The sequence below is a fragment of the Centroberyx affinis genome, unplaced genomic scaffold (assembly GCF_046629955.1).
Source record: "Centroberyx affinis isolate AG114_WGS23_722 - 3 ecotype Tasmania unplaced genomic scaffold, CSIRO-AGI_Caff_v1 ptg003481l_1, whole genome shotgun sequence".
Classification (NCBI taxonomy): domain Eukaryota; kingdom Metazoa; phylum Chordata; class Actinopteri; order Beryciformes; family Berycidae; genus Centroberyx; species Centroberyx affinis.
This window is the reverse complement of record NW_027281440.1, coordinates 62,501-72,979: the sequence shown is the minus strand read 5'-3', so window position 1 is coordinate 72,979 and position 10,479 is coordinate 62,501. Positions and strand designations below refer to the sequence as shown.

At 40.3% G+C, this 10,479-nt stretch overlaps 1 protein-coding gene across 5 annotated transcripts in view; it reads right to left on the bottom strand.

The window, feature by feature from the left end:
• Positions 1-1,912: 1,912 nt before the first annotated feature.
• Positions 1,913-10,479, bottom strand: part of dpysl3 (dihydropyrimidinase like 3) — a 57,778-nt gene continuing 49,211 nt past the window's right edge. For 3 of the 5 annotated variants that reach the window (XM_071539653.1, XM_071539652.1, XM_071539655.1), the window contains 2 exons: positions 8,715-8,871; positions 1,913-3,887 (listed from right to left, as the gene is read on the bottom strand). In XM_071539653.1, coding sequence (XP_071395754.1) covers positions 3,793-3,887; positions 8,715-8,871 — 252 coding nt within the window. In that variant the 3' untranslated portion in view covers positions 1,913-3,792. Of the gene's footprint in view, positions 3,888-8,696; positions 8,872-10,479 lie in introns of all 5 variants that reach the window. The other 2 variants (XM_071539651.1, XM_071539654.1) reach the window with 1 other exon arrangement.

Sequence of the window (10,479 nt, the reverse complement as noted above, 5' to 3'; positions counted from 1 at the left end):
AGTTTCAGGATTGGTTTTAAGGTCTGAAATCGCTTATTGCAGGTTTAAAGTCTTCGTTGATAGGAATATAATAGGACCGAACAATGACACCTATGTTACCTTCTGCAGTTTTATGTTCACATGACTGTCAATAACACTTGAATCTTTCTCAGTGTCTAACTCATTCACACACACACACACACACACACACACACACACAAACACACACCGCTGGTTTATTTTAAGGTTGCTGGCTCACCTCCGTGTCCAGACCAAGTCTATGTTTTACGATCCTAATCTTCGCAGCCTGTCATGATTACTGTACTCCAAGAGTGATGTCATGAGACATTTACTGACCATTAAACAATGCAGTAGGGACCTTACAGCATTTTTACAGCTGGACCTCACAGTGTGGGTGAGAATGGGAAAATCTCCCCCGCTACACACACACCAGGACTGCACTCATTGGCCACTTTATTAGGTACGATCCTACCTAACTAGTATAAGGTAGGACCCTCATTTGTCTCCAGAACAAATGAGTCCTTTGAGGCATGGATTCCACAAGGTTCTGGAAAGGATCTTGGTCCGCGCCGACTCAGTAGCATCGCACAGTTCCTACAGATTTTTCGGCAGCACCTCCATGCTTCAAACATCCTGTTCCACCTCCTCCTAAAGGTGCTCTATTGTGTTGAGATCTTCGGCCTGCGCAGGCCATTGGAGTAAACTGAGGTCATTGTCATGTTCCTGGAACTATTGTGAGAGGATGGCGCATTATCCTGCTGGAAGTATCCATTTGTTAAAGGGTAGACTGTGGCCATGAAAGGATGCACCTGGTTAGCAACAGTGGTAAAGTGCACTGTGATGTTCAAATGATGGTCCATTGGTACTAAGACGCCTAATGTGTGTCAAGAGAACTTTCCCCATGCCAATACACCATTAGGTGCAGCCTATGCTGTTGACACCAGGCAGATTCGATCTATGGATCCATGTTGTTTAATCAAAATTCTGACCCTGCAATTAACATGTTTTGTGAGTGCAAGTCCCAGGATGCTGTCCGTCTCTGAGATGCTGGTGTATCTAGTACCAACAATCACATCCCGTTCAAAGTCGCTTTGATCATGCATCTTGCCTATTCTGACATTTAGTCAAACAGCAACTGAACCTCTCAACCCGTCTGCATGGTTTATATACTGAGTCACAGCCTCATGACTCATTGTCTGGAGGAATGAGCTGTTTGCCTAAACAGGGAGGTGTGCCTAATAAAGTGGACACTGTGTGTATAATGACCCAGAAAAGGTGTTGATATAGTCTTATAGAGTTGTTACAAAGTGAACTTTTATCACTTTGCTTAATAGATATGTAAGGGATTATGTTTGACGCTTGAGACGTTTGAGATTTCAGGTATATTAGGTAGTATGTACTGTAGTGGGGTTTTGTAGGAATTATGGGATGACAAGATGACATGCAAAGTTCATGGTTTCAAATGAATGGTTCATGAATACATGACATGCATGTGAACCCACTGAGCTACCAGGACATCCTTTCACATCCTATTAACTTCTATCCACAGTGCAAAAAAACAAAATGTCATAATGAATTCAGCCCAGTGAAGCTTGATATTTTTAAACTTAACATGTAAATGAAAAAGGGCAAAGTGAACTGATGAAACGGCACATTTTCTCATTTTGTCTTTGAGGATGCATTGTCGTAAATTTCTATTTACTATTACAGGTTAATCTTACAATGAAACCTTGTAATTGTAATGTTTTATCTGCAAGAATACTCTCCTAGTTGTTATTTAAACCAAAAAAAAGACAAATAAAATAGAATTCCATTTCACTAATAAAAACTACTATGGATTATTTTTATTGTGTTGACCTTTGCTGCATATACTTGTATGGTTGAAATAAATGACCACAGTCAATCAGTTGCAACTCGTGTTTATTCAGGAAACAAATCATACCTCCACAACACACCTTATTTTTGACCTGCCTTCTCTGGGTTTTGATACAACAGTAAAAAAACAACATAAAAACAATAACAAAGGTCGTCAAACTAACATAAATACAATAAACCACCACTTGCGACTGCCTCAGATTCCACCGCACCACTGCCCAATAAAAATGCCATCTCCTTCTACCTCAACTCTTCCCTCCCTCCCTCACAACTGGTCAACTGGGACAGCGACAAAATAAAAGCCCCCCCTTCTTCCTCAGTCTGAAATGCACCATAATCCTCTGCCTTGTCTGAAAATAGCTTACAGGCCAGAGACATAAGAAAGAAAGACCCCCCCACACACACACAATATTGTAGTGTTCAAATCCGGAGGACTTCAGGTAAATTGTACGGCAATATACTGTATGGGACTCACAACTTTTTGAGGGCTGATGTTGAATCAGCATTGATCAAGATTGCGTTCAAGGGGCATGTTGAGATGGCAAGGCAATGATCGTCTTTCTCTTGTCCTCAAAAACGAGAGCCCATATTGTCAGGAACTAAAAACTAAAGCCAGAGGTGAAGTACTGTTATCTCAAAGCAGGTTTGTGTTACTTTATCATTTCATTGCATTTCTCTTTTTTTTGTCATCATTATCCTCATTTGCAAAGCTCACCGTTACGAGTTAGCTGCAAGTGACAGCTGAGCTTGGTCGTATGTCTTGTGAAAGGGTTCATCTTTTTTTCACTCCTTGCTCCCTCTCAAGATGATTTGCTAAAATGTACGACAGGAACAGGCAATAAGCTGGAAGCAAATGCAAAGGACGGTTTCTTACGATTTTTTTCATACAGCCATGATGGAGTGCAGGAAACAAAAAACTGAAATAAACTTTTTGGAAAAAAAAAGAACAGGAAAACCAATTCTAACATTTCTGCTGTTACGTGTTGACAAAATATTTTCAGCAGGTGTTCCTCTTTATTTTCCTTTTTTTAAACACAAGTAATTGCACTATCAATAAGTCCTGGGGATGGTATTCGTCAAGGATCTCAGAGCGGGGGGGGGGGCGAAAGGATCATGGATCACGTCACCCATGTTAATGCGGCCCATGCAGGTCCATGTCCTACTGCAAATCAGCGCTCCTGCTCTGAGATTTGATAAACACCTTGGTTACCTTGGTCCAATAAACCCAAACAGGCTGCAACAACATCATTCACAAAGCTACGTTACATCTACCATATACACAATGCCACCTAGAGCTAATCAATGGTACTGCATGATATTACATTGCTAAATGAAGGAACTAGTATTATGTTTTGCTGACTATGGAGAGAGCAGGCTACTCAAAAGTGGGGTGACATTGAAAGCCAAACAGGATAAAAGAACTATAGCATTGTTCTGAGAAAAGCGGTATTCATTTTCCTTTAGAGAACACAGTTTTTTTTTGTCTTTCTTGGATGAATGTGACGGTGGGCAATTTCATACTTTTATTTACCCAATACCAAAGCAGTGTTAGAGCTTGATCCGGCTAATAAGGTGAACACGTTTTCATTGTATTTCAAGTGTAGGCTTTACTGAGAATAACTGAGGCAAAGACTGATCATGTGTACCATATTTTGGTGTGACTTTACCCTTATAAGCGATTCCAAACCATGGCAATACTCAGTGCTTTGGTCCAAGACTCACTAAATTCCCCAGGAAAAGGAATACTGTTCTCATCTGAGCAAGGTAGCATTGTGACAGGTAAGGCATGAGGATTCAGTGTTTTGCTCTTTTGACTTTTAACTAATCATGTTCTTCTGCATCTCCCTCCCTCCCTCCCTCCCTCCTCCACACTGGCTGATGTCATTTTCTGGATGCATCCCCTCTTCCTCCTGTTGTTTAACTGAGGGATGTGATGTTGGAACGACCACCAGGGGGCACTACGATACGCCGGCCAGCAGGCCTGATGGGGATGTCATCTGGGGTGGGGGGACCTGGAGAGAGAAGGAGGGGGAGAGAGAGAGAGAGAGGAGAGAGGGAGGTACAGAGAGAGAGAGAGAGAGAGAGAGAGAGAAGAGCCAGGAGGAGAAAAAAACAAGGGAAGAAAGAAGATGAAGACAAAAAAGAAGAAAGTCAGGGGAAAGAGTGAGGGAAAAAAAGAGACAAAGAGACACTTTTACAATGCTGCATTATGCCAAACTGGCTTGTAATGCTTGTGCTGGCCTGGGGAGAAACAAACACACACAACACTTTAATTCATAAGTCAATAAAATGAGCTGAGCTGTAGCAGGCTGTGGTTCTGTGTCAACCTGGGCAGAGAAGTGCTGAATACATGCAGCCAGACTGTTTAGGCTGGTACACATGATCACAGGCAAGTGCAGATTGAGCTATGATTTAGCCATAGCCATAGCACTCAGACAGGGCTACCAGGTTGGGCAGGTAGTTTGCCCTCCTGTCACAACAAAGCTAACCTTATCCATTAGCTTATCTGCAAACAACACACAACATGCAGAGGATATGTGTGAAAAGAAATGGAAAAAACGTGAAGGACAGATACAGATAGGATTGTTTTATACACTGTTTTTATATCCCTCGCCTTCCTGCACACTTCTGTGGTGACGTATTTAGCGCACAGTGCAGAACGCGCACATTTTCCTTGCAAATGAACTGAATTGAGTGTATGACCATGCATTGGAGGAGCATATACATTAAACCCTAATCTTTTCAAAATGTGACACAGGGTTTAGATGAGTTAATATTTGTCTGTTAAACAGGCTTTGAAAGAGTTAGTCCAGCTTTAAATAAATATTTAAATAAGGTGTTTTGATTTGAAATAAGAGATAATTAATTATTTGGTTGTATGTAAACCTAGGAAATGCTGCCCATTACACTTCAAAATTTCAAATGAGTTTTGCTTTGCTGGTCCATACATCCACAATGGATGCAGAAAGTCATGCCACCATAGAAATAGGGGACTAGTGTGGGTTTGCAGTGCTGGAAAGTAGCTTATGTTAAGCGGGGTTGACGAAGACACAAACAAGATTTAGAGTCTCCATGGAAAGATAAGGAAAATTAGACCTTGACCCCATGTGAGTGACCTATGGAATAAATCCTATAGGAGACCAGTGGGATTATCCCTTGGATTAAAACAGACAGAGGAAGAGATTGACTTCCTCTATCCTTCTGCGCTGGATGCTTTGACTTGAGAATCTAGTGCTGGTATTATTGATCAATCGATTCAGACTTGCTTTACATAGAGCAGCTTTTGTGATCCTTCTTTCCTTTCCAAGGACTACAGTTCCTACAAGACTTCCGCAAGCACACTATTATTGTCTATGGTATATAGTAAGAGTGTGTAGATATGGTGAACATTGAGAGATTCCACAAACCATGTACTGTATGAACGCTGCTGAAACATTGATACCATCTGTCTGACAAAAGAAGCTATTGTTAGGTATGGATGATGAGTATGAGTCAGGGAGTCTGCTACAACACACTATGAGTCTAGATAGATGTGAAGTATAATGAAGTAAGACTAGGATACACCACATCTAAGCCAAGGATACTTCATGTTTCCTTCCAGACAAGGAAATCAACTCTGCAGGTGACGACTCTGGGAAAACTTAAATAAATAGGAGACTGACTCATTCTGAGGAGGCACACACACACACACACACACACACGCATATGAGCATATACACAAGCTCACATGCATGAATACACACACATAAACACATCACCATCACAAAGCCTGGGAAACCAGGAGCAGCCTAACCCCCCTCTAAATTCATGTACTCTAATGTGGAAATTCTTTCCAGTGGAAGTCACCATCTTTTTTCATCAATGATGTATCACACATCAGCTATGCTTGTAAAGACAGGTTGCTCAACGTGACCCAAGGCAAACACCATTTTGAAGGGTTTCGTTCCCAAATGAGATATCTACCATTTGTAAAATGTCACACATACTTTACAAAGTCGTTGCTGGCATGGAAGTTAAACTGGCTGTTAAATATCATATAAGTTATTTGCTATCTTGAGCCTGTTACTTACAAGGTACACTGCAAAAATTGTCCATCCTAACAAGTCAGCCTTCAAATCTTATTTTTCTTAAAACAAGAGAAAATTCTGCCAAGGAGGTGAGATAACTCCACTTGTTTCCAATGCAGTTTCACAGATTTTCTAGAAATGAGTATCAATATCTTGAAACAAGTCAGAATAAGGCAGATTACTGCACTACTATCAAGAAAATGACTCTTGATTCTACACAGTTCTTGAAACAAGTTGATTTGCATTAGATATAAGTGAAATTATCTAACCCCATTGACAGATTTTAGGACTCAATAATAGACTAAATTAATTGTTAAGATGATTTGCTGCAGTGTAGTAAGCATTTTAAAGGATGTATTCACTCACAGATTGCACATACTGCTGTAGTGAATACAGCTACGCTCTGTCTAGATGAAAGCAGTCGCTCTAATTGATAAAAGGTTACACATGGACACATTTAGACTGTCATTCAGTGGGGACAGGATGACTAATGTAACTATGGCTGCTCTGTTTGATTAGAAAACAGTGGAAACACTGACTTTTTTAAGTCACTTGTGTTTGTACTGAGCACAGAGTTTCATTGTTTGGCTGTCTGAGCAAAACAATTTCTCACACTAGTTTTGTAGATCTAATCTAATCCAACGCTAACCTTACACAAGGGCACAATCAGGCTGTCACTCAGCAGTTCTGCATAATGGAACAGATGTCTAATGTGAATTCATACTGTTATGATCTCTCACATTAGATAGGCTTTGTTAAATAAACCATGACTGAATATACCAGATGTCTGGACTGAAATCTTTACGTTGTACATTTTAGGCCTTTTGCCAACACTCTTGTCCTGTGTGACTTACAATGAGTGCAACAGTAGAGTAAAGTTCAGTTACTACTGTAGATCATCAACATTACAAGCAAACCATAGTTAGCAGTGCAAAGGTCTGAGCCATAATGCCCTGATAATATTGTCCTCAATACTTTTATATTTAGTGCCGTCAATACTATTTGGCAATGTAGAGACCCTAAAATGGTCATGAATGAGAAAAGAGCTGAGAAAATAAATAGAAAGTAAGAACTGATTTGTTTTGATGAGACCAGATTAGAGCGAGTAGAGGTGGAAGATATGTGAGAGGGGATTTGATTCGGGGTGAAAGCGATGTGAGGTACATCTTGAAGAGATGTTGTCAGTTGTCAGCCTACAATGAAAGATGGAGAGTGACTCTACTGTTCTGACTGAGGTGGGAAGGTTAGTTTATTAAGTCGTACATGTTGTGTGTTAAAGATCAGACAGCATTTGGGTGAATATATATGCGTATATATTGCCATCCAATATCCATCCCCATCACCTCTCTTCCTCTCGCTCATAAAACATTTTTAATCTATACTAAGATGTAGTACTGTAAATACACCCAATAAAATATATTCATATTTGAATATATATCTGTGTTCTCATGGTGGTTTATGCTGGGGAAATGAAATATGAAATACAATCTTCACAAAGAAAATCAGGTTAAGTACGCACAGAAAAATATAAGTGATCATCAAGTCAGCCTGCATAGCACAGAAACAGTCAAAACCATAGGTTCGAAGCTCGTGAGTGTTAGTGCCTTATAATGCTGACTCATCTAGAGTTAAAATGTAGTTCACATCATAGAGGAGTTTGGGTCAAAAGTGCAGTCTGTAAGCTATTAATTTTAGGTCTTTATCTGGCTCCACGTCAAAACATGTTAAAACAAACACAGGAAAACAGCCAACTTTAGCTCACTGTGAACATATGTACATTTAGCTTCAACTTGTCGATGTTGTGGCCCATTAAAACTCAAATGATCCAAATAGATCAAGTTTATGACATCTATAAACAAGTTATGAAAAAGCTTATATAAAGGAAAGGAAAGTACCATGATGATATTGCACATACCGTGGGGAAATGCATGCCATACTGTGCACATAATGAAGTCAGAGCATAAAATAGGATAATCAGAGAGTATCAGATTTCTCCACAGGCTCAAGGCTTGAGTTGTTTAAACAGAGGCTTAATGCCAACGTAAGCATTGTGAATGCATCATGCATGAAGACTAATAACATGCTAAAATCACATGACATGCACAGCATTAAAGCTGCACTAGGCAACTTTGCATGTTAGTGGCCCCAAATGGCAGCGAGAGGTAATTGTTTGATTTTTTTTTTTACTTCATTACCCACAAATCATGTAATGTGGTATCAGTAAACTTCAAACAGCACGCTCATGTTCACCAACCTTTGATGCTTTATACCAAAGGGGCAAGAGAGGAAAAGGATCTAACGTTGGTGAGTCCAGCTTTTTCCGGACAGAGCGCTCGCTCACTGCTGTTTAGGAGACAGTTTTATATTTCAGGCTTAAGTTTTGATTCATCGCTTCCTGTGGGCAGAGAAAATCTCCCACCAGTGTCCATACATGACACGAGAATTTAATTTGGACAAATAAGGAGAAACTATGGCATATCATTCAGGGAGGGATGGGATGCTCTCCTCTTTTGCAGCCCCACTTCATGATTTTGGGCAAAAAGACAGATGGGGTTTAACAAAAATCTTGCCTAGTGCAGCTTGAAGTAGTCTGCTGAGTTACATGTTCATCCTGGTGCTTTCTAAGATAGAGCAGTGGGGGGGGGGGGGGGTTCGATAGACTGATGCACATGCATGTTCCTACCCGAAAACAGACAGATGAAAAGAAGAACAGGAAGACGGGAGGAGAGACTGTATTAAAGCTGCTGAGCTCACCACGTGGTGCAGGGTTACCTGCTAGGCTAAATCCAGACTGGTGCAGGTTTCTGACGGGCTGTTTGGTCGGAGAGGTGCGTGCAGAAGCTGAGGGGGTACCGCCCCGGGACATGGGGGAGAATTCAGACACCGGGCCGTCGTACATGCCCCTGGGTACTGCCCTCAGGACCGCCAACTGCAGGACAGACAGAGACAGAGACAGAGACAGAGAGGTATAGGGAGAGAAGTATAGAGGCATAGAAAGAGGTAAAAAGAAGAAAGAGGTGGATAATAAGAAGGAGAAGAAGAATAAAGAGTCGGAGGAGAAGAAGAAAGCCAGCGGGGGTGAGAAAAAAAAGACAAAGAGACACATTATAGTCTTTAGTATCACAAACCAAGCCATCTCCAAGCCCACACCTGTTTATCATTACTTTCATACGCCTGTTTGTGTCTGAATGGAATATGCATATTTTGGGCAGCATTTTCCTGTAGGGAACCAGTTCCAGATTTACACACACACACACACACACACACTCACAGGCATACGCATACATGCAGATATGCACATACACGCACACAAACACACACTACTCTGCAGACTAGAGCAGGACAGGCACAACACTGCAAAAACTGACAAACTTGTTACGTTATTTTATCTTGTATCCAGACTTATCAAGCTTATTTTTAGGATGTTTTTAGTGAAATAATAATAATAATAATTTGACCGCTTTCAACAAATTTGACTTTTTTTTCAGGTTAATGTAACTTGTTTCAGGACTTTGGTAAAAGTGAAACTGTCTTGGAGAAAGTTCAATATTTTCTTCATTGTTTGATTTCTTGAAAGGCATTTTGGCATGTGTCAAGTGAAATTTATTGAAACCAGCAAGATTATCTGTCAGTGCAGTGAGATAACTTGACTAAAAATATCACAAAATAAGACTGATAGGTCTGGAAACAAGATAAAATCACTGGACGGCTCGTCTTTGCACCACACACACACACGTTTGCATCCACGCACGCACGCACACACACACACACACACACACACACACTGCGGGTTGAAACTGTATGTTCTTCCTGTCTCTGTCTGTCAGTGGTGTGACTCAGTGGAATCTTGGAAGCTGAGTTAAGAGTTAAAAGAGACATCTGTGAATGAAGAAAGCATAACAGTGTCTGCTACCAAGATAAACAGCACACTGTTACTACGGCCGGCACTGACAAACAACTCCATTTTCTCATCAGCCAGCTGTGCATTGGGGAATTGCTGTACAATGAAATTTCTGGGCCCATAATGAAAGAAGACAGAGAGCAGGATCTGCTTTCAATTCAAGCCGATATGAATCAAATGGGAAAATGGGGTCAATTGATTTTCACTACTGACATGTTAACAGAAGTTGTAGTTTATGGATTAGCTAATGATAGAGCTGTAGTTTTAAATCTCTTAATACTTTTTATCTCACTCTGAAAGTTTATTCAGTGTTTGAATGTTGATTAAAATTCACCTCCCAATCTTAATAAAAAAGTCATACTGCAATAGAAAAGTTATTTTCAAGAGGCACCTATGGTAATCAGGGATTTTAAGTGCATTTTTCTTATATCAAATTATCTGTTCATTGTGATTCATCAAGGTTTGATTTGATGCCAGTTTTTCAATTCATCAACCAGACCCATTAACTTTGTTATAAGACTCTCATCAGTTTCAATGCTTTCATTGCACAGATTATGCAGCTGTCATGTCTGACTATTTTCAGTTCAATCCGTTTGAATGGATTTTTATATTTAGGTTTTGTTTACCTAATAATCA